This window comes from Fusarium keratoplasticum, chromosome 6, assembly GCF_025433545.1.
Source record: "Fusarium keratoplasticum isolate Fu6.1 chromosome 6, whole genome shotgun sequence".
Taxonomy (NCBI): Eukaryota; Fungi; Ascomycota; class Sordariomycetes; order Hypocreales; family Nectriaceae; genus Fusarium; species Fusarium keratoplasticum.
The window spans coordinates 3492950-3515752 of record NC_070534.1 but is presented as its reverse complement, the minus strand read 5'-3'; the positions used below and the strand labels follow the sequence as shown (position 1 = coordinate 3515752).

The following is a 22803-nucleotide window of genomic DNA, read 5'->3' as shown; positions in this document are numbered from 1 at the left end:
CAAGCCCGTCAATGCGCCGACGTTGATGTTCCTCCCACGGCAAAGATAAAGTTCAGGCATATGTCAATCATCATTAATAGTACAACCTCCTTTCCTTGTCCGATGATCATCATGACTCGACAAGCACATAGAATGCCAACTCAGCCCACTCCGTTCAAGGTCTTCGGGATTCGGGAAGTCACATGTATGCCGGAGAAGAGGGAAGTAACAGCAACCCCTCCTGTTAAAATTTTTGCAGATAGCGCGATTGCCATTCATTCAATGCTCGAATAAGTCGTAAAGTAGGGAGCTCCCCTTTGTGACAGTGTCAACGTCACATCGCAATCCAACGCTGTCTAGGATTCAACCCCCTGTGGAGGAAACCCCGCAAAATCGCTATTCCCCAGACTGGAATCTTCTGTCTACCATGCAAGAAAGGGACCCATGCGATCGGCAGAAGTATAGACACGATAGGAGTACGGGAGTCGATCCGATCGTTGGTTGATGCGGAGGTATTCCCGCATTGTTCATTGTGCCTCTAAATGTTTTCCTAGACCAGCCCAACTTGAGCCTCTCGGGCTGCAGTTGCGATGCTATTTTTGGAAAATATGGATGCAACAAAGGACGATCGAGATTTTAAACCACTACAGAACTTCGCAACAGTGCCTTCGAGCCTTTGGTGACTCTGCGCGTTAAAACTAGGCATTCGACAATCCGAAGGGAAACTCCATTCAGCTAGTCAAAGTAGCATATGACACCCTGAACAAGGAACTCCTATTGTTCATACTGGTAAAGTCGATTATTTTGTATATGAAAAAGGTATGTCTAAACTCATAGTCTTTTACCCCAGATATCAAGCCATGGTCTTCCGCATTCAGAGTTCAGCGAGGTGGTCCGGACATTCCATCTCAGGTCCCTAACCGACAGGCTCAAGATACCAATGCATTTATCCTGGGATGTTCAACATTTCACCTGACGAGTTCGGGCTTTCGGTTTGCGCAGGAGTGCCATTTGATACTTGATCCGGCTTCGAACTTGCAGTTACCGGGGGTGGTAGGATCTATCACGTCGAGTCTACCCTCCACTATTTTCTTCTTACTTGAATAATATCTAGGACGACCAGAACTCAGAGTGATACACATTTCTCTAGCTTCATAAGCCTTGGCATGCAAGAGGACACGGGATTCTCTATCAATTCAGTACCTTAGGACTATGTACCGGCCGCTTTACGTTGTTTCATAGCAGTAAGCTTTGGTTCCGTTCTGTACTGATAACTGAATTCGTTCTTACTCTACACGATTCCTTGCTTCGGTGACGTGTCACAATGATCAACAACAATGTCTCGGCTTGTCTTCGAATTCTCCCAAATGAAATATAAGCGATCTCCGAGTCCCCACCTCAGCAGCGATACGCTTCACTGATCTTCGGACTTCTCTTCTTTTACGGAGTAGAGGTAGAACAGCCATGGTCGCGTTGGTCTCGGAGCCCATATCGGCATCAAAACATGGAACTTGTTGCCTTGATAGGGATTCTCTTCCTTGACGGATAAACACGACTCGGCCTTCCGTGTAATGTCAATCAAGACCGTGTTGGGAATCCTTTTTGTTACTGGTTTGAGTCTTCTTGCCTTACCGCTCTTTTCGCATCAGCACGGCCAACTTCCTGGCCTCGCTTAAGCAACCGACAGATCCGAATGAAACATTGAGAATATACCCATTAAAAGAGCCGATCGTTTCTGACCACGAACCCGGTTTCAAGTGGATGGAAAAAACAGAAGTTAATTGAGCGCCTTGATAATGCTTACAGATAGGCATTGAAGATGATTTAAAAGTACCTTGGTGCATATAAGTAGCAACGCAAGTAATAGATATGAAGTGTTAGTTTATTACTCCTGGTGGGTTAGCGGTGTGGTTATCATTGAACTATTAGCGAGGTGGATTTTATTACTAGGTTAGTTTTCTACCAGTGATGTTAAACCTCGTCAGTGAATCATGACAACTATGGTGGATAGACCCATGTTTTCAGCTCTCTAAAAACTCGATCATTTTCATGATATGATGTGTCTTGGTGGGTATCAACTGTTCTCAATGTCTCGGGTAGGTTGACTCTGGAAGTGGATATGCCTGCACAACTTGCACTACGCATTTATGAAATCACATCTTATCTTGCTTGCCCTTCAGCCCTTATCTGCAACACCCATAGCACCCGAGGCAACGCGCGTTGAGGCAGCCAAGAGTGTGCCATCTGCTGATTTCTCCAATGCAAAGCAAAGACGCAAAATCTAGACTATTGAACCTAGCAGCCCAGATCGCCAGCAATAGCGCTCCCTCCCGCGTTACCGAGCGGAAACTCCCGCTAACCGTCAATCGTGGGAGTTTCGATAGCTCCCTGGAAGCTGCATGAGGCGCGTCCCATTGCAGCTCAGCTGAGACCCAGCGTCAACGTCCCGCCCAGTAATATCGCCTACAACCTGCAGCTCTAGCCCTCCATGCTTGCTTTCTTCCCCGCTGCGGAAACGCCGGCTGATAGCTGAAATGCCTGCTACTGGGGAAAAAGTCTGCCAATGCGAGGCCGAGGTCGAAAAGGGCTGTCTGGGGTGAGCCCTCAACGGCGGCCTGGCCCAATCGCTTTCGAGACATTGAAAATGGGGACTCGTCCACAACTGGGTTTGGGCTGAGCTGAATTGCCCAGTAGGGAACACCATGCTGACAGTCCCATCCAGATAGGCATGGCTCTCCCTGCATGACGACGCAGAGCATACGGTGTAGCGGGTCGGGTAAGATGGCTTCTCCGCTGAAAGTCTCGATACGGCAGTGACTGAAGCTTGACGCGCAGTAGCCAAGAGCTGAAGAGGCCGCTAGTAAATTGGCGAATGACAGTTGAGGCATATCAAGATTTTGACTTGAAGCCAGTGCAAGTCGAATTCTATTTAACCACCCATCTCGCACCCTTGAGGTTGTCTCGTCTATTTTCCGCATCATAGAGTGTTACCAGCTCTTCTAATCTTTCCAAAATGTCTATGGATTCTCAACGCCCTCTGCAGAATGGCCACGCCAGGTCAGAGTCTGATAGGGCAGACGAAATCGCCAAGTTGAATGAGCAACTCACCAGTGCCATGTACCTGTCTGGATTTCATGGCGATGCCCTCATTGGAGTAAGTAATGTTGTGAGGATCTTGAGCTACGATGCTAACCTTTCAACAGGATAAGCAAAAGCTGAGCGTGGGCATCCTGAATGACCTCAAGCGCATCTTCACAGTCGACAATGCACCGGACATTATCGACATCATTGTCAAACTCGTGACAGGGCGGCGCGTGGATGTAAATCTTTTCCTACGCCCGTACAATACCTATGCTAACTAGAGACAGATGAAAACCGGAGCCAAGCTCGTTGCATCCATGTCAAATGACAGCAAGCTCCGAGGGAAGCTCATTGAGGGTTCAGTCAAGACCAAATACGAGCGAATGCTGCATCCTCCCTTGACGTATCTCGGCTCAGCGTTCAAGTACAGAACAGCCGACGGCAAGTTCAACAGCGCTCTGAACCCTCAGCTTGGCCAAGCTGGTGCTCCCTACGCCAAGACAGTTCCCTCCAAGACACATCCCTTGGGAGCTTTGCCGGACCCCGCTGATCTCTTTGATCGTCTCATGGCTAGAGATGAGGGAGGCCGCAACAGTGGCTCTGGCCTGTCCAGTATGCTCATTTACCATGCCACTATCATCATCCACGACATCTTCCGCACGAATGATAGCGACAAGAACATCTCAGATACGTCTTCTTATCTGGATCTTTCGCCACTGTACGGTTTCACCGATGAGATGCAACGCAAGGTCCGTGACGACAAGTACAAGCTTGGTCTTCTCAAGCCCGATACTTTTGCCGAGGACAGACTTCTTCGACAGCCTCCTGGAGTGTGCATCTACCTTGTCATGTACAACCGTTACCACAACTACGTCGCCACTCAGCTTCGCCGCATCAACGAGAATGGACGCTTTTCGGTGCCAAACAAGTTTGAGGCGGCCCCTCTCGCTGGTTGTGCCAAGGAGTACGCCAAGGGTGAGCATGCTCCGACCAACGCCGAGCTGACCCAGTATACGGAGGCCTGGAAGAAGCAAAAGTCTTCTGAAGAGAAGAAAAAGTCTCCTGAGCCTGAAGAGAAGACCAAGGACGCTATTGAGTTTGAGAGGCTGACCAAGGTACTTCGCGATAAGCTCGACGCTGCTCTCGGCGTCGCCCAGGCAGAGCAGACTGTTGATGCCTGGACCAAGGCTCATACAGATGCTTGGAACAAGCTCGATGACGATCTGTTCCACACTGCCCGACTGTAAGTTCATAACCCCTCCTCATGATCGCTCTGGTTGCTAACACCAGATGATAGAATCACTTGCGGCATGTACATCCAGATCTCGATCCATGACTATCTCCGTGCACTCATGGGCTTCCACAACTTCAACACCAACTTCACTCTGGACCCTCGCCTGGACATGAAGGACCACAAGAACGTATCTCGCGGCCTGGGCAACCAAGTCACAGTCGAATTCAACCTGCTCTATCGATTCCACTGCGCCATCTCTCTCAAGGACGAGAAGTACGCCGAGGATTTCATGCAGCAGTACTTTGGCAAGGACGGCTCATGGAACGCCAAGGATCTCTCCCTCAAAGAGTTCATGGAGGAGATGGGCAAGGCTCGAGCCAGGGACGCAGGGATCCCACCGAAGGAGCCATGGGAGGAGACTTTTGGCCTTCCTCTGACCGAGGAGTTGTGCTTCAAGCGAAACAAGGTTACTGGATTGTTCAATGACCAGCAGATGATTGACGAGCTGACTAAGGCTATGGATGATCCTATCTGTGAGTGCACAGCTTTGCAGTTCTGAGTCTCAGCTAACCCTCTCTAGCCAACTTTGGCCCCAGGAACGTCCCCAAGTGCCTGAAGGCTGTCGAGATCCTTGGCATCTTGCAAGCTCGCAAATGGTAAGTCTCAGACAAGAAATAACTGTTATGTTCATTACTGACTCATCAACTGTAGGGAAATCGGCACACTCAATGACTTCCGTGACTTCTTTGGCATGGAACGCCACAAGACCTTTGAGTCTATCACTCGCCACAAGGACGTTCAGGACGCTCTGAGGGACTTGTATGACCACCCTGACAAGGTGGAACTCTACCCAGGTGTCTTCTGCGAGTCTGACGGCAACATGGGCGCGGACCCTGGCCCGAGTGATGTCGACTCGGCCTTGTGGGCGGCCATCTTCTCGGATGCCATCACTCTGGTACGATCTGACCGCTTCTACACAGTCGTAAGTCTAGTCCCTAGCCATTCCTGTTGTCACTCTACTCACAAAACCAGGACTGGAACACCAACTCCTTGACCAACTGGGGCATGAAAGAGGTCACTCCCGACAACGACGTGCTCAAGAGCTCCATGTTCCACCGCTTGCTCCAGCGCGCATTCCCCGAGTGGTACCCCTACAACTCGATCCGCTTCTTCCACCCCTTCTACACGGCCCAGAAGAACGCCGAGCTCGCCAAGCAGCAGGGTTTTGCAGACGAGTTTGACATGCAGGTCAAGACAAAGACAACCAACTGGTTGGGTAAGCCAACTGCGTTCGAGTACGATACCTCCGACTCGAACCCCAGGCGCCCTTCGAAGCCCGTGTACTTGTTCAAGAAGTCAGAGATCAAGCAGATTCTTGAGGATCGCTCGGATAACATTGTTCACCCGGCCCGTCTCCGGCTTAAGGACTTCCCGGATGAGATCGCTGCCGTGCTGAAGCCTGGCCAAGGAGCGACCGATAACAATACAGTCTCAACGAACAACGCCACGCCATCGGATCATGAAGCTATTGTCGGGTACCTAGTTGATCTCATGAGAGACATCATCAAGCGTGAGTTCATCATCATGGACAAGAACAAGGGAGTGTATCAGCTTGACGTCGTCCGAGAGTAAGCATCCTACCCACTTCATCAACATGGCCCGATACTAACAATCGCTAGCTTCGCCATCCCCGTGGTCACTCGCTACGTCGCCGACTTCCTTGGCTTTGGCCATCTCGTCCAGAGTGACAAGAACGATAAAGCCCCGTACTCCGAGAACGAGATCTACCAGCACATCACCAACTGCCAAGTCTTCCTGTCCTACAACAGCGACGAGACCAAGCTTCTCAAGAGACGCAAGGCCTTCAAGGACTCTATGACATTCCTGCTCAACCTGACCAAGCAGGGCAACATTTGCAACGCTGCTCGCTGGCCTCCTACACGTTGGATCCGCAGTGGACTAGGATTCATCGTGTCTTGTGGTAAATCCGGGTCAAACCCCATGGAGGCTCTTGGTTTCAAGGTGGCGCAAGAGGTTCTCAAGAATGAGAAGAACGCTGGAAGAGCTGCTGCTATCCTCCTCCTGACCGGTCTTGACAGCGCCTATAACTCGGTCCTCGCGGTAAGTGGACCCCCATGACCCTTCTTCAGCAAGGTAACTAACAGTGTGTGACAGTTCACCTCCGTGATGGACACATTCCTCCGAGAACTCTACGACGGCAAGCCAAGGCCCGGCTCTGAGGCTAAGCATCCCCGATGTGACTGGCTGGACATCCAAGATGTGGCTTTTGATGACAGCAAAGATGCTCATAACTTGGTCAAGAAAATCGTGCTCAAGGCGCAGAAGGCCAGCGTCAAGTTGCCCATCATCCGCAAGGCGACCGAGCCCTTCACATACAAGCGCGCGGATGGTAAACTAGAGACCATCGCCACGGGCTCGACTGTTGTCTGTGACATTGTAAGACAGCCAACCCGAATTTATTGTTCCTTTACTGACATGAGTAAAAAAACAGAACAGGGCAGAGAAGGCCGACAAATCCGGCAACGATGAAGAAACGAGCTACCTTTCTTACTGCTCAAGCTTCTCCGAGGCATTCTACATCAAGTATCACCCCAAGCACGTTGCTGCCCTCAGTCTCGTCACCATGGTCAAGGTTCTCGCACAGCTCAAGAACCTGCGACGTGGTCACGATACACAGGGCATGAACAAGAAGATCAACATCGACGCGTCTTCAGAGGGCTACTCTAACTACATGGCTCCCATGCGCATGTCGGAGATCCAGATGAAGGTCGCCAAGATGGAGGATGGTGCTTCCGAGGAGGAGAAGGAGGAACTTTCTAGGCTTTTCAACGAACGACCCATGAGGCCTGCCATGTCCACTTATCTGACGGCTGAGTGGGATGAGATGCTCCCCTTCCCGACCAGTAAGTCTCCTCGAATGCAGACAACAAGAAAAGACACTAATATCTCGACAGCATGGAAGCTTCGCTTCAACGGTTACGGCGTCTCAGACTACAGCAACGACGACTGGGCCGTGCTGAGAGTCTACAAGCTCCGAGACGACATCCAGCCTATGTACCAGCCCAAGGGCCCCAGCGATGTGGGCGGCTCCTTCGCCACTCCAGTGTGCGTCTGCGAAATCGCAGGAAAGCAATGCCACTGCAACGACAAGGACAAGAAGGAGAAGAAAGATGGAGAGGACCACAAGGACGGAGACTGCAAGAAGGTTGATCCGTCAGCTCCCCCTTGTGACCATCTCACCATCCACAAGCCGGCAACCTCGGGATGCAAGCTGGCTTGAAGAAGTTTCTTTTTGAGACGTCACGAGCCTCCGCTGATGACGAGGAATTCACTCCATGTGAAATCGACGGCAAGTCATAGGCTCGGTGCACGAGTTCAGCCTCCACGTTGTCTCCACTGGAGTTCTCGCCCCCTCCAAGTTGCGGGGTGATTTGAGTTGTGGCTTTGGTGTGGAGATTACTGTATTGGGAAAGGGTCGCCGCGGAGTTGTTTGCTGTTCTGCGATGGAGGCTTGGTTAAGAAATGTATAAATGATATCTCAGTCCTGTTGTAATGTAGCCATTAATCAAGTTTCTCTCACAACACATTCAACTTCATCTTTGAGCATTTTTTTTTTATTTCTTTTCTCTGCGTACCTTCATCATGCCCCACGCGCAAACCGCAACCAAGACACCCACCATTGACAACGTCGAGTTGTACGTCAATGATGGGCTCTTAGCTCCTAGCGAAGTCACCAAGCTTCGCGTTTCCTATCCTGATGAACCTCTCGAGGAGCTCTACCAACGCTACATCACAGAAGGCTATGTGTTTGTGAAAGGCCTTCTGCCACGAGAGGACGTCCTTGCCGCCCGTGAGGCCTACTTCACCTCCATGTCACCCAGTGGGGTCCTCAAGCCTGGTACAAAGACCGTTGATGGTATTTTTGACGACTCTGCCGACCCAGCTGATTATCCCGGAATCGGAGCTGGCAGCTTCAAGAACTCGCGTCCAGGCGAAACGAACAAGTCGGAGATCTTCGTCGACGCAGCACTCAAGGCGCACACTGAGCCTTGGTACTCTGGATCCGAGGATGGAAGTGTCCGAGGATTCTGCAACCATCCCGCCTTGAAGGACTTTGTCGCCCGTCTCACCGGCTGGGGAGATGCAACTCTGGCAGTTCGTCGCACCCTGTTACGCAACAACACGCCTGGTAACAAGGCGATCGGAGTGCATTACGATCAGTCCTTCATGCGCTACGGCGAGCCTACAGCTATGACGGCCTGGGTTCCTATGGGTGATGTCAAGGTCGACGGCGGAGGCCTGATCTACCTTGAAGGGGGCGACAAGCTGGGTGCAGACATCGAGGAGGACTTTGCCCGCAAGGCAAAGGCCGCTGGAATGAACGACGAAGAGATGCGAAACGCCTTCAACTCTAACATGATGAGCACCGGCTTCTTATCCGAGGGACCTGCCGACTTTGGTAGAACCTATGGGAAGAAGTGGCTTGTCAGCGAGTACGAGGCTGGAGATGTTGTTTTCCACACTCCTCACATGGTGAGCCGATTAACACACATGAAACGGACAAGTACTCATATTATGACCAGATCCACGCCTCTACGATCAACCACGACCCCAGCGGCCGCATCAGACTTGGTACAGATCTGCGATTCGTCAACTCGAAGCGCCCTTGGGACACAGTAAGTCAGATACAGCTCATGACTAGAGGACTAAGCTAACATGTTGAAAGCGATGGAACAAGGACTATGAGTTTGGTGACGGGCTGTAAGCTATTTGACGAAAACTTGAACATCTCCGGAACATCCCGGAGAGTTCAACAGGTGCAGTCGTGCGCGCCACTGTTATGCATAGCGTCCAGATCGAATAGATGATTACATTTTTGACATTGCTATCTTACGTGGGCTTCATCTCTTCTCGAAATTGTCCATTTCTTCCCATTCTTTCTCCAGTGTCCCAATCAACCTCCTTGTTTTCCATTTTATGACATCATCAACCTTGTGCAGATATTGAATCGTATGCGCCCTCTCACAAGGTTGGCGAATGCAGTAGCCGCCTGTTAGCCCTGTTAGTGACATTTCATCGTGTACTTGCCAAAAGATGAATCATACAGAGAGAAAGCATGTGTGCAGGCAGGTAGAAGGCGTTGAGGACATGTTCGTTGGATAAGGACAGCCCCATGAGAGTGCATAGGTAGGACGCAATCCGTTGCTAGCAAAGATGAGTAACTCATAGACGCAATCGGTGGGTACAAAACCTACCTCCCAGTCGTGTCTAAGCCTGGCAGCATGGTATCCTATGTTGGGATTGACGGTGTTACATTTGTGCAAACATATAATAGCTTTCGCAGCATAGTAGTATTGCATGGCAACAACTGTATTATCCTGTCAGTCAAGAAACACAGGGGCAAAGATCAAGACCTACCAGGAACAGAAGCAGCGATACAAACAACAGGAAATGGCCTGTCCTCCTTCAAGTCTGCCGGCTTGTAGTAGATGGGTTTGAACGAGACAGGCTTCATTTCGTACCACTGGTTAACCTCCATCTCAACAAGCTCCCATGGCCCAGGCGAGGCGGTAAGTGCTTGTTTCTCGGCATCACCCAGTGGAAACAGCAGCTTCATCATCTTGGCAAATAGGTAAACGGCGCGGTTAGCGTACGCAGAATCGTCAGTTCTCCGAAAGACCGTGGATCGTTCAAAGTTCTCCAGGCATATCTCAACAGGTTCTCTGCGAACTAGGTACACATAGATGGTCTGCCTTAGGTGCACCCAACTTGCGGCCTCAGCTAGGCCGCCTTGCGTAACGAAGCGCGCAACAGCCTCGTGATTTAGGAGGTTTCGAGTTCCGCTGAGGTGGTGGTAATCCAAGTCGGACTCGTTGTCGTACTCTTCATACAGCCGCGCGATGACGACAGCAGTCAGAAGTTTTGAGTCCCATGTTTCCGGTGGTCGCGCAAAGGCTTCTATGAGTAGCTCGATGCATCGGTTGTGATAGTATGTTCCTTCAAGATCGGACTCCGAGTTTGAACATCGAGCGTCGTAGCGGCTTGCAAGGGCAAGTAGGCCATTCATGATCATCGGTTCTTGAAACGCCAGACGTGGTACTTCGAGCGTAAAGTGTCTGGCATCGTCACAGGCATCTGACTGTACAATCTCAGTATTGGTAGGTCTCTTTTAAGCACCCGGTACTTACAGAAGGAGCCAGCTTGTGTATGTAAGTGATGAACAAGAATGCTTGCCTCTCAGTGAATCCATACGTATCTTCTGGGTTGATACTTTGGACTCCCGAACTATGAGCTGAAGAGGGTGTTTCTGGAGGAGGTAGTTGCGATGGAGGCGAGTCGCCTAGGATGTAAGGGATCGAAGAAACGGGATGATTCAGGGGCTGTTGTAGGGGTAAGAGGCGAGTGCTCGCCAATGATGGAGCTTCGTAAGGTGAGGTAATACCTTCACTATGGCTCGTCAACGGAGCCCCAAATTCGGAGTTCTCGGCGTAGCTTTGGGGAGAGGTAATCTGTCTTGGGTTGCCCGATCCCTGGTCTTGTTCTAATCCCCCTTGTCCTGAGCTGGATCGGTTATCTTGGTGTCCCGGGGCTACCTCCAGGACAGAACTTCCCGGGTTCAGCGGCGAACGGAGAGAATTGCTGCTTGTTGGGGAGTTGGACCGAACTGGATCGACGGAAGTGTTGGGTGACTCGGACAACTCGCCGTCGATGCCTTGAGGTGTTACAAATGAGACTAGACAAGATCAACAGAAATTCTACAAGTACTTCAACCATCTCAACCTACTCGTAGATGGCACTCTTGTCCATGTCCTCGACTGTTCGGCCACCTCCCGATGCTCTCGAGTATAGCTGTGCTTGAACTGAATGTCATTCTCAAAACGACACTCCCGCCCCGATTCAGTGCAGGCGCCACACTGAGACGCTCCCGGCTGAACAACGCATTTCCTATGCCGCCTTCGACAGGCGTTGCAGCATCCTCCTCGCTTCATCCAGTCGTCTTGTTGATAGGAAAATTGGGTATGAAGGTATCACGAGGTGGGGAGGAGGGGGTGGATGAGAGAGGTAAAAGTCCCCGCGGGGAACATGTCCTTGTTGGGTCTAGTTTCTCGGAAGAGGGAAAGCCCGCTGATCCAATTACGTGGGGATAGATGGTCATGCTGGAGCGGCCCCTGTCACGCAGATGAAGGGTTCATCTCGTCTCCAGGTTTTATGAATGAGTCTGTGCATGTTAAACGTGCATCTCTATAAGCTGAATGGGCCTTGCTCATTACTGGATAGATTTGATAGGCAATATGCCGCCATGCTGACTTGAATGGTGGATTATGCTCGTTTGGCTAACCGGGATTAAAGAACCCACGGGCCACACCATCTTCCAAGGCCAGTTATTGCTTCCCTTTGCAAGACTCATTTCTGTATCGGCCGAGTTCAAGGCGATAGATCTGATAGCAGCTGAGACACTCTCTATCAAGTCCTCCCTTGGCCTGTCTGATACCAGAGCGCGCCCTCGGAGTATTTCTCGGGAAACACGACACGGGTCATCGCCGGCTAAACGGTTAAAATGCTCATCCATGACGAAAGCCCCATCCCTTCCTATTTAGACGAAAATATTACCCATGTTTGACTCGGCCCAACCCGTGTCAACTTCAACGTTGCCCGCGGATTCACCGCTAAACTAAACTCTGCAACCTAACAAGACTCGACTTGATCATGTCGACAACGGTAACAGAGACTCAAAATGAGTCCATTGAGCTCAGTAATCTCGAGCATCGCGCAGACAGCGACAGGAAGGGCGGTGTTGAGGAGCTCGCCCGACGCCCCTCAGATGATGTTCCGCCTCCCAATGCCCAGGCGGAGATAGAGAGATGGAATCATCCAAGGAGCAACATTTCAAGGCTGGCCTTTGCATTTGTTTCTTTTATCATCGCTGGGATGAACGACGCGGCCGTCGGTGTATGTGTCCCCCTGCGTAATTGCTCACCAGACTTGGGAAAGCTAACATGAATCCTTCGCGCAGGCCTTGATTCCATATGTGCGTTCGTTACAATCCCGAATGATGTCTCTCACATCCTAACATGATGCAGCTGGAAGAATACTATGACCTCACATATACCGTCGTCTCGCTCATTTTCTTGACGCCATTCGCCGGCTACTCAGTCGCTGCCTTCACCAATGCCCGGATTCACGTCAAGTTTGGCCAGCGAGGTGTCGCAATTATGGCTCCCATCTGCCACATCATCACATTTGTTGCTCTGGCAGTGCACCCGCCGTACCCTGTCCTTGTCGTGTGCAACATGGTCAGTGGCTTCGGCAATGGCCTGACTGACGCATGCTTCTGTGCGTGGATTGGTAAAATGGATAAGGCAAACTCAGTCCAAGGCTTCTTGCACTCTTGTTACTCTCTGGGTGCTCTCTTTGCGCCTTTGATTGCTACGTCAATGGTTGATACGGCTAAGTTGCCGTGGTATACCTACTACTACGTCATGGTAAGAATTAATGCTGCCATCCTTGTATGAACAGGCTAACGATGCGGCATGTAGATTGGCATCTCAGTCGTCGAACTGGTCGGCCTGACCGTCACTTTCTGGCACAAGACCGGCGAGGTATACCGAGCTGAGCATGTTCGTGAGAACGATTCAGGTGGCGCTGGAACCCGAGAGGCTCTCAAGTCCAAGGTGACGTGGCTTTGCTCACTCTTTTTCTTTGCCTACATGGGCGTTGAAGGTATGTATCCTTGAATCCTCTGTAAATCTCTTGTGCAGCTCTCTAAGAAAATTTCCAGTTGGTCTCGGTGGCTGGGTTGTCACTTTCATGCTGCGCGTGCGCAAGGCCTCAGCCCTTGCGTCCGGTGCCTCCAGTTCGGGCTTCTGGGCCGGCATGGCCTGTGGTCGCGCCTTTCTCGGTTTCGTCACCGAGCGATATGGCGAGCGTCTCTGCCTTTCCATCTATCTTGCGATCTCTGTTGGCCTTCAGCTGGTTTTCTGGTTGGTGCCCCAGTTCATCGTCTCAGCTGTTGCCGTTGCATTCCTCGGGTTCTTCTTGGGTCCCATGTTTCCTGGAGCCGTCATGATGACTGCGAAACTACTCCCAGCAAAGATCCATGTCTCTGCTATAGGATTCGCCATGGCTATTGGCGGAACAGGCGGTACGGTTTTCCCCTTTGCCATTGGTGCGATTGCCCAGAGCAAAGGTGTTCAGGTGTTGCAGCCGATTATCCTGGCTCTCATTGTTGTGGTAACGGGAGTCTGGCTGAGTTTCCCACGGATTCCGAAGAAAGATTGAAAAGGTTTTAAAAAGGCAGCATCGTGAAAGGAGCTTCGTACGGTTTAGGGTAGACGCTGAAATGGGTCTACTAACCATACAGTTTCGCTTTCGAGTATAGTTGGCAATTCGAGGTAGAGGCTTTAAACGGAAGGATCCTTGTTTACTTACGGATACCTATTGATAGAATGTTGTAATGGAATAGGAAAAACTCAGCGAGGTTGTTTTCAGATAAGTAGGGCTATCTGTTTTGAAGCAGGTGATTTTCACTTACGGAGGCTTTCCTCTCATATGCTGATTGTCAAACATATAGCAAAGAAATACCTAGGTTTCATCACGATATTGGCATCAAGAGTTCATGCTACAAGGCATCGCCCGTTGTCGCCTCATGCTTCTCATAAGTGGACAGCTCTCCGATCTCCCTCCACGCATATCAGACCTTGAATCATGGTTATCTGACGCGTTTGACTCGGGTATCTAACTTGGCGCAATGTGATTTACTAAATTACCCGTAGATCATCGCAATTAAGAAACTTGAAAGATCACCGACCTTGTTCAATTTACGCTGCGTCCCCGGATTTACCGTTCCCTTTATGTCGGGTAGAACCCCGATCCCAATGCCACCCCCACAATCTGGGGGTGGATCATGCCAGGCACAAAGACCAATCACCAAAGCCTCGAGTCCCGAGATTTTCGGCCAAACTTGCCATTTCCAGCCTTCGGAATTCTCAACAGCGAGTTCCATCGGCGGAATCTCCGTGTACCTCGACTCTCATTGGACTCTGCGGTTACTTATTATCACGGCTGACCGACTCTCATTGCTTCTTCCTCATTCATCCATTCCCTTTGCCCGCCCACTCCCTCAGTCTCTTTCATCTCCTTCACAATGTCCAAGCCAATCGTTCTTCAGCTCGGCGATGATATCCGCTGGAACCATGAGCTCTACGATGAGTTCAAGTCCCAGTTCGAGATTCGCCGGTCTTACAGCATGCCCCGGGCCGAGTTCATCCAGGCGCTCAAGACAAAGGCCTTTGGCGACTTTTTCGCTATCTACCGTCCCTTCTGGAACACGGGAGGCGAGATGGGTAACTGGGATGACGAATTGATCTCATTATTGCCTCCCTCCTGCAAGATCTACGCCAGCGCCGGTGCTGGCTTTGACTGGGTTGACACAGCCCGCTTGGCCAAGCAAGGTATGTTTATGTCTCAGGGCAAGTAATAACAGATACTAATATTGTCTCAGGCGTCACATACTGCAACGCTGCTGCTGCCTGCACAGAGTCAGTAGCCGATGCAGCAATCTGGCTCATCATCTCCGTCTTTCGACAACTGAGCTGGTCCAGCATCGCAGCTCGCTCAGGCGACAAGGATCAGTTTATCGACGCAAACCGGAACCTGGCCCCCATTTCTCGAAACCCCAGCGGTTTCAGCCTCGGCATCATTGGCTTCGGTCGCATTGGCCGACGCATCGCCGAGAAAGCCTACAAGGCTCTCGACATGAAGATCCTGTACAACGATGTTGTTCAGATGCCCAAGGAGGTTGAGGAACCTCTTGGTGCTGTCTTTCACAAGTCTGCTGACACTCTTCTCGCCGAGGCAGACTGCGTTTTGGTCGCCACACCATTCGCCGGAGAAGCCCTACTTAGCAAGGAGGGTCTTGCCAAGATGAAGAAGGGAGCCAAGCTTGTCAACATTGCCCGAGGCAAGCTCATCAACGAGGCCGACCTCGTCGCCGCCCTTGAGAGTGGTCACTTGTCAGCTGCTGGTCTAGATGTGTTTGAGAATGAGCCTCACATCAGCCCCCAGCTGGTCAAGATGAAGAACGTCGAGCTGCTGTCACACAACGCCGGTGCTTCACTGGACTCGCATATTGGTTTCGAGAAGTTGGGAATGGAGAACATTATTTCTTTCAACAAGACTGGAAAGGCGATTTCACCGGTCAACGCTCATCTCATTAAGCAAAGCAAGCTGTAGATTTAGTTATATGATGTATCAACAAAAGGGATAGGCATGAAAACAAGGCTGAATAGAGCAACATCTTTTTCGCGATATCGAACATTCTTAACTGCTCACCAACCCTTTCTCTGCCCATGAATATTTAATTCTTAAACTCAAACAATTACCCAGCCTTAATCCCCCGAGAGAACCACAGTTGACAGTGAAACACCATGCTGACAGAACCACTTTACTCAGCCTCGGTCTTTTCTTCACAACACTCAGCGTCACAACTCCATCTCAGGTGAGAATCCTTCAGCGATAATCTGATGAATCCTTCAACAAGGTAGCCGCCCAGTGGCTCCAGACTGAAACGACTCGAGTCGCCCTACAGTCCAAGAAACGAGCGATGCTGCTTACTTGGGTGATCTTATCCACTGTTTCAGGCACCCATAATATCACTCGATATTATGCGCAGCAGCAGAACCAAGCTGGTCAATGCATCCACTTATGAGCCATCTCAAAACGGAAGGTCATCCATAAGGCTGCGTCGCGGATCCATCAGATAAATTCGGCCCGGCTCAAACAGGCCACGGGTTGAGATGAAAGGAGCAGGGGCTGGCGTTTAAAGGTTGACTGCGAACAGTTGGTTTCACAGGGAACCCTTGTATGAGAAATGTGTCAGCTTCAGAAACTGCAGCGAATCGATTCCTGTTGTTGCCTTTGCTGGAATGTGTCGATCGAGCTTGGGCCAATCCTTGTTTCATCCTTCTCCTCAGCTAGATTATCAGAGGTTTCCAAGATCCTGGTTACATGCCCACTCTCGAACGTTTCCGGTTATAATCCCGGGGAATATCATCGGGGACAAAACGTAGCATGGAATGCGTATGGCCCGTTTGAAACAGTTCTGCTTTCGGGGTTGGGTATATAGCCCTCGACTGGTCATGGTTAATTGAGCTCAGTAGTTTCTTCGTTTCTTGTGCTTTGTGCCTTTCTTTTACCCGTTGTTCATTCATTCATTTCTTCAGTCGTTCTCTACGAGAATGCGTCCATTCTTTGTTTTGGCTGCCCTCCTGGGTACTGCCCTTGCCGCTCCTTTCCAAACCTCGCCCATCTTTCGCCGCCATGAACTTACTCCCAAGGGCTTCATCAAAGTCAACCCCGGAGGTGCAAATGATGTGTCCATGACCGATGAAAATATGCTCAATGGAACATATCCCAGGAACAAAACACATGTCTTGACGCATCGCGCCGCTGAACCCGCCACCTTGCCTCTTAAGCTTGTCAACAACTTTTCCGGCGGAAACGTCAGGGCATACATCTCTGGCTTGGATTCTGATGGGACGGTTGTTTTTATCGGTGCTGATGGAGGTCTTGTCTATCCTCGCTCTGGAGGCTCCAAGATTCCCGTGGAGATCACAGATAATATTGCTATCCCTCTGCCGCCTCAGGGCGAGACACTCGACTTTACCATTCCCATCTCGATGAGCTCCGGCCGCATATACTTTGCAGATGACGATCTGCACTTCTTCATGGTTGACATTGGAAACGGCGATGGCTTGGTTCAACCCTCCACAAACAACTTGCAAGATCCCAGCGCGGGCGTCAACTGGGGATTTGTAGAGCTCACTTATACCAACGGCGTGCTCTATGCCAACATTAGCTACGTGGACTTTGTCGGTATTGTCCTTGGTATGATGCTCTCTTTGACAGACGGAAGCACTCAGACCACTGCTGGTCTTGTTGCCGACGCTGCTTCCAAGATCTGCGACGACATGGTCAAGCAGAAGGACGCCGACGGCCGAGCCTGGACTTTTCTGTGCATCGCCAATGCTCTTGGAGATCCGATTCGCGTCATATCACCTGGAAACCAATACGATCTTGAACCCATCACTTTCGAAGATTACTGGACTTCCTACGTCGACGAGGTCTGGAACAAGTACTCGACTCAAGCCCTCACGATCAATACCCAGACCGAAGCTGGAAGTGTCAGCTGCCGAGTCTCGGGTGAAGAACTCGTCTGCGATGGCGACAACCGCGGATACGCTAAGCCCAACACCAAGGATATCTGGGGTTGCAACAGCGGTCCCTTTGCCATCATCGAGGGCGACAATGCCATTCACACTGCCGTTGTCCCTCGACTCTGTGCTGCCTTTGTTCGCTCCACCCTCTTAGTCGACGGTGGCGATGTGCAACCGAGCCTGGGAGCCGACTCTTACTACAAGAACGATCCTACAAACCACTACAGCCGCATCGTGCACTCTTACGAGGTCGACGGCAGAGGCTATGCCTTCCCTTACGATGACGTTAACCCAGATGGCAACGAGAACGCCTCTGGTGTTGTCTCGGGTACACCTAACACTTTGACCATCTACGTTGGTGCTCCGCCATCTTAAGTGAGGGGAACAAAGAAACGCATTTTCATGACTTTTGGGGACTTTTACATCTTCTTGGCTCGTTCGATACTTTTTGGATTGCTGGATCTCTCCGAGGTATTGAGAGCGAAATGTACACGAGATTAGATAGGATCAGCTTATTAGGTCCATGTATATACACGTTGGTTCAATGACAAGATTTCCATGCAAACTGCTGTGGAAGGGTGCCTGGTCCAACATTAAGCCTCAGTTCAGTAGTCCTCGGTACAGTGCCAACACTGCCACCACTTACTCCTGTCCAATGAGTTCCAAAAAGGTCATGTCTTCCTTGAGGTTCTTGTTCTTGTGATCCAATCTTCCAGTGTACTCTAACACAACGATCTGAAAAGGATATGTGCAAATGTACTGATGTGAACCTACGTTCTCACGAAGGTCTGATAATGGTCTCAAGAATTAGACAGTCAAACACAACGAAATTATCCTCACACAAGAGTAGAACGCATGTTATACACTGGATCATACTCATTGAGCAGCTCAGTTCGCTAGTTTAAGCGATGATTAATGATAGGAGAACTACGAGTTCTACATGTGTACAAGAGACCAGTCGGTTTCGGGATATCTCATAATTGGATATTTAAGGAACCTCTCCTCCTCAATTCATCAGCTTCCCATCAGACATACCCATCAACAGAAAACAGTCCTTCGGAAACACACCGAAGGACCTTTCAGTTGCACCCCCGACACGACACCGACACTATCTAACCACTACGCCACATCAACCGAAAAGATGCCATTTTGGCCCTTTTCCATCTCCCCTCCCGAGGGCAAGGAGGAAGAATTGCCGTGGCATTCGGCAATTATCCCGTACTTGCAGGTCAAGGAGGTGCTCCACACTGTGGTCATTCTCCCTGATCCTGAATTCAAAAGATATCAGGACCCCCCAGGAACTAGCTTCATGACCCAATTCACTCGGCTTAAGCTATTCTTAGACGCCAAATTGATCCGCGAGAATTGTCGAGCCTGGAAGGAGTTGCAGGAAACTGATCCTGGCTTCAGAAAGATTCAGATTCTTCACGAAACGTCGGATGCTTATAGAAAGGAGGCGGCGGACATTCCGAATGAGGAGGGGCCAGTTACCTTCCCCGAGGAGTGGAAAGACGAGGACTTCTTCCTCAACTGGTTGTACGTCAACGTCTTGCTACATCTCAAGTGCCTTAGCCTGGAGACGTTGGAGAAGGCCACTCAGGTGATTATGGACACAAATTACCGGGCACAGTGGGGTCGCTGCGGGGAAGAGCACAAGGCTCGTCTAGCGAGGGAAGAGCACAAGGCGGCAGTGGATGCCCAGTATGCGAAGGATAAGGCCCAGTATGAGAAGAACAAGGCCCAGATGAAAGCCGACTGGGAAGAGTTGAAGCAGGAGGTGAAAAACGAGGTGAAGGCATTCTTTCTTGAGGGGAAACAGGAAAAGATTTTCAAGGGGCTCGAGAAAGAGAGGAAGAGGCAGGAGGAGAAACTCCTCAAGGAGGTTAGGAGTCAAAGGAAGCTCGACAAAGAGGACAACTACCAATAGATATCCAATGTCTTGATTAGCAAGACGGGGTAGCTATACTATGGCGAGTTGATCAGGTGCGGCGGTGAGCACACAAGGCCGCGATGGCTAAAGTGTAGAGGCTTAGCTAGGGGACAGGCCCTGGCAGCCTTGCCTCAGGTCATGAAGCCTTCACTAGGAAGGACTGGAGTGACATTTCCTTGATATTCTTCCTGGAGTTTTCTGAAGTTTGCTGTTGATATTTTTGTCATAGAAGCCTATGATCGCAGTTCAACACAGCGACGAGGCTGTTAATTTACTTTCCTTATAACAGTTGGTCTGTTTCCTCTAAAATTGATTATGCGCTGATACCTGATAGAACTCTTGCCTTTCTGGGTGCAGGTATCGTGAGCATTGAGAATACATCTTCAAAAATGAAATAAAAAAAGCATTAATAACATAGCTCTTGCATAGCTCCCACACTCGAACGCTGACGCGGGGAGTTACGGGTACCTAATAAGTGAAGATATAGTTGATGATGAGAGATGGTGTAGGTATGACCCGGTACGCACGTAAAGTAAATACATCCATTGTCACTTCTAGCTTAATAATATGTTGTTTGATAATATCACATGGCAATTGTTCAGATGTGAAGCAAAGGCCTCATGAAGGTCTATCAACGGCTTGACTTGAACAACAAAACAGGACGGAATCGCCTTTCCACAATAGGATTGCACCGACTGTACGTCCCAAGATGCCAATTAAACAAACACATTCACCGCTCCACGGAATGATGATCAGTCTACAAGCTCTCACATCACTGACCGGCTGTGGTCACTGCTGTACATTTGCTTGTACTTTCGACCAACGACAGCACAACTGAAAAATCTGTGTACTCTCAAGAAACACATCACTTCCAGTCATCCTCAAGCTTCGATATATAAGGAAGCTCCCTTCCTGGCTTCACGCGCTACTCGCCAGAGATCCTTTGGTACAAACGCATAAGCTTTGGACAGAGACCAAACATCTTGCCACTCCTACCTCTGACAAAGCGCAACAATAAACCCAAGTCAGCAACACTCAACCAACCGGCACAATGCCTCGCTGGCCATTTTCATTTGCACTCCTGGAGAACAAGGACGACAGAGCCCCTTGGAATGCGGCAATCATCCCGTATCTCGAACTCAAGCAGGTGTTCGACTTAGTGCCAGACACCCACATTAGCAAGGCAAAGTATGACGACCATCATGAAGTCAGCTACTTTACCCAATTCGTCCGACGAAAGCTCTATCTAGATGCTAAGCTGCTTGACGAGAATAGCCGGGTGTGGAAGGAGTTGCAGGAAGCAGACCCGGGTTTCAGAAAGATCTGGCACATCCACCACTTTGCGGTTTACGACTCGGACGTAAAAGAGGATGGCTTCCCCGAGAAGTGGAAAGACAAGAAATGGTTCGCAAACTGGGTCCACACGAACGTCATAAGCCAGCTTAGAAGGCTCGACGAGGAAACATTGAAGAGAGGGACCGACGTTATCCTGCACACGAATTCCGTGAAGAAGTGGGAAGCCGAAAAGAAAAAGTATGAGGACGACCTTGAGAAACAGAGGCTGGCGCGTCTCTCGAAGGGGGAGCTCGCCCTTGAGAAGAAGCAGAAAAAGTGGGAGGAAAAGCTAGCCAAGGACGTCAAGAACCTGATCTATAATACATCAAAAACACTGATCGAAAACTCCAAAGAAATTAGGGAGAGCCTTGATAAGGAGAAGCACGCCAAAGATCAGAAAGAAGATTGGGAGACTCGCAGGGCGGCCCATATGAAGCACCTGGAACCCGAGGATACAATAAGATCGAAGGAGATCAGCGAGAGCGCAGAGTACGCTTACAGCCAGTCACTTGGATGGGAGGCGAAGAGAAATGAGGAGTGTGAGAAGCTGCACAAGCTCTTCAGAGAGCAGGACGAGCTCTTCAAAGAGCTGAAGCACTACGAGAGTTTCCTCATGGACCCTTGAACGGGCACGCCTTGAGTGGTCTCTGCTTGATTTTTCCTTGGGTTTTGCTAGAGTTTAGTGTTGAGTTTTATTCACAGACAATCTTTTGATCGCTGTTCGATATAACAGCTAGCCATTTAATTTACCTTAACTTAAACCTATATAATTCTCTCCCTTTACAATTGACCAAGTACACCATAAACTTTCAAATTCTCTCATTGACGTTATTGTTATGATTGCTCATAATCCACTTCAAGAGAGAGTGCCAACCATATGGCACTTGCGTTGCCACTCTCGAACGCTAGTCGGACGATCGGCCGGTGAGTAAGTGGAGGAAGACACAGTAACTACAATTATGTGACAAAAGTCTGTATCCACGCGCCGTCATTAAGATTGTCAATCGATTCAATACTTCCGCCACGCTTAAAAATCGACCTAGAAGCGGCCGTCCGCAGAAGCTCAATAGAGTGCAGAAGCGCTATATTATGCGTATGATTCGGCGAGACCGCTTTATCTCATGGGACGCGCTTGTCGGCGCGTTGGATGGTTATATATCCCGCCGGACAATCCAACGCGTCGTTTCCCTTTATTATAGGCGCAAATGGAAAGCTCTCGACCGGCCAAAGTTAGACAAAGAAAAAGCAGCTATTCGGCTACGTTGGTGTCAAGGTTGGATCGATGAAGTCGAAGAATTGCGGGAGGTATGACTATTTAAAGATTGAGTGTCTGTCGCCTAGCTAACCGTCGAGATGATCAACTCGGACGAAGTTACAGTCCAGAACAAAAGCGGCAACCCCAACGCATACGCCTTCCGGCTTCCTCATGAAAAGCATAATAAGGAACTAGTGAATAAGGGAGACCACGTTAAACCTACGATTTCTATGATGTTTTGGGCAGGAATTTGGCCGACAGGTCGTACCTCTATTTTGTCTATGACACGAGATCAGACAGCCAGAAAGAAAGGTTATTCGGGCTGGAGCTATAGAAAAGTCCTTGGGGAGGGACTTCTGCCTCACTACGACGGCACCCGTGTGTTTCAGCAAGATAATGCTAGGATTCATACGTCTGAGGCGACTATGACTTGGTTGCTTGAATATGGGATTGAGCTTTTAGATTGGCCGCCTCACTCCCCGGATCTCAGTCCCATTGAGAATATTTGGAGTATTCTAAAGCGACAATTACGCAAGAAATACACTCATCTACAGGATCTGAAAAACAACGAAGCGGACAGGGCAGAATTGCAACGTTGCGTGGAGGAAGTGTGGAGGGCAATTCCCCAAGAGCAGATTTTTAACTGTATTAAGTCTCTCGAGAAAAGACTGCGAGCCTGCATTCGGGCACGGGGTTGGTATACCAAATATTAAAGAGAAAGAGCAGGGCTTTCATTATATATCCGAATTATTAT

The 22803-nt window shown here is 50.0% G+C and overlaps 8 protein-coding genes across 8 annotated transcripts; 7 read left to right on the top strand and 1 right to left on the bottom strand.

The window, feature by feature from the left end:
* Positions 1-2992: 2992 nt before the first annotated feature.
* On the top strand, positions 2993-7595 carry NCS57_00906900 (uncharacterized protein; the record flags this gene model as incomplete). Its single annotated transcript, XM_053058856.1, has 11 exons — positions 2993-3133; positions 3183-3299; positions 3348-4303; positions 4358-4827; positions 4875-4950; positions 5006-5276; positions 5327-5922; positions 5974-6415; positions 6470-6751; positions 6807-7218; positions 7270-7595. The coding sequence occupies 11 exons, from the start codon at positions 2993-2995 to the stop codon at positions 7593-7595; spliced, it is 4089 nt and encodes a 1362-aa protein (XP_052912687.1).
* Positions 7596-7957: 362 nt separating this feature from the next.
* Positions 7958-9080, top strand: NCS57_00906800 (uncharacterized protein; the record flags this gene model as incomplete). Its single annotated transcript, XM_053058855.1, has 3 exons — positions 7958-8848; positions 8899-8991; positions 9042-9080. 3 exons carry the CDS (start codon positions 7958-7960, stop codon positions 9078-9080), a joined length of 1023 nt encoding a protein of 340 aa, XP_052912686.1.
* Positions 9081-9216: 136 nt separating this feature from the next.
* Positions 9217-11304, bottom strand: NCS57_00906700 (uncharacterized protein; the record flags this gene model as incomplete). The annotated part of the gene is made up of 6 exons (XM_053058854.1): positions 9217-9365; positions 9421-9520; positions 9571-9683; positions 9734-10454; positions 10504-11048; positions 11100-11304. The coding sequence occupies 6 exons, from the start codon at positions 11302-11304 to the stop codon at positions 9217-9219; spliced, it is 1833 nt and encodes a 610-aa protein (XP_052912685.1).
* A 703-nt stretch (positions 11305-12007) lies between these two features.
* NCS57_00906600 (uncharacterized protein) lies at positions 12008-13594 on the top strand (the record flags this gene model as incomplete). Its single annotated transcript, XM_053058853.1, has 5 exons — positions 12008-12265; positions 12330-12344; positions 12397-12798; positions 12853-13036; positions 13095-13594. Exons 1-5 carry the CDS (start codon positions 12023-12025, stop codon positions 13592-13594), a joined length of 1344 nt encoding a protein of 447 aa, XP_052912684.1. The 5' UTR covers positions 12008-12022.
* Positions 13595-14447: 853 nt separating this feature from the next.
* NCS57_00906500 (uncharacterized protein) lies at positions 14448-15547 on the top strand (the record flags this gene model as incomplete). The annotated part of the gene is made up of 2 exons (XM_053058852.1): positions 14448-14766; positions 14817-15547. The coding sequence occupies exons 1-2, from the start codon at positions 14460-14462 to the stop codon at positions 15545-15547; spliced, it is 1038 nt and encodes a 345-aa protein (XP_052912683.1). The 5' UTR covers positions 14448-14459.
* A 1004-nt stretch (positions 15548-16551) lies between these two features.
* Positions 16552-17904, top strand: NCS57_00906400 (Glyco-hydro-64 domain-containing protein; the record flags this gene model as incomplete). The annotated part of the gene is made up of 1 exon (XM_053058851.1): positions 16552-17904. One exon carries the CDS (start codon positions 16552-16554, stop codon positions 17902-17904), a length of 1353 nt encoding a protein of 450 aa, XP_052912682.1.
* Positions 17905-18670: 766 nt separating this feature from the next.
* Positions 18671-19456, top strand: NCS57_00906300 (uncharacterized protein; the record flags this gene model as incomplete). Its single annotated transcript, XM_053058850.1, has 1 exon — positions 18671-19456. One exon carries the CDS (start codon positions 18671-18673, stop codon positions 19454-19456), a length of 786 nt encoding a protein of 261 aa, XP_052912681.1.
* A 1054-nt stretch (positions 19457-20510) lies between these two features.
* Positions 20511-21419, top strand: NCS57_00906200 (uncharacterized protein; the record flags this gene model as incomplete). Its single annotated transcript, XM_053058849.1, has 1 exon — positions 20511-21419. One exon carries the CDS (start codon positions 20511-20513, stop codon positions 21417-21419), a length of 909 nt encoding a protein of 302 aa, XP_052912680.1.
* Positions 21420-22803: the final 1384 nt, after the last annotated feature.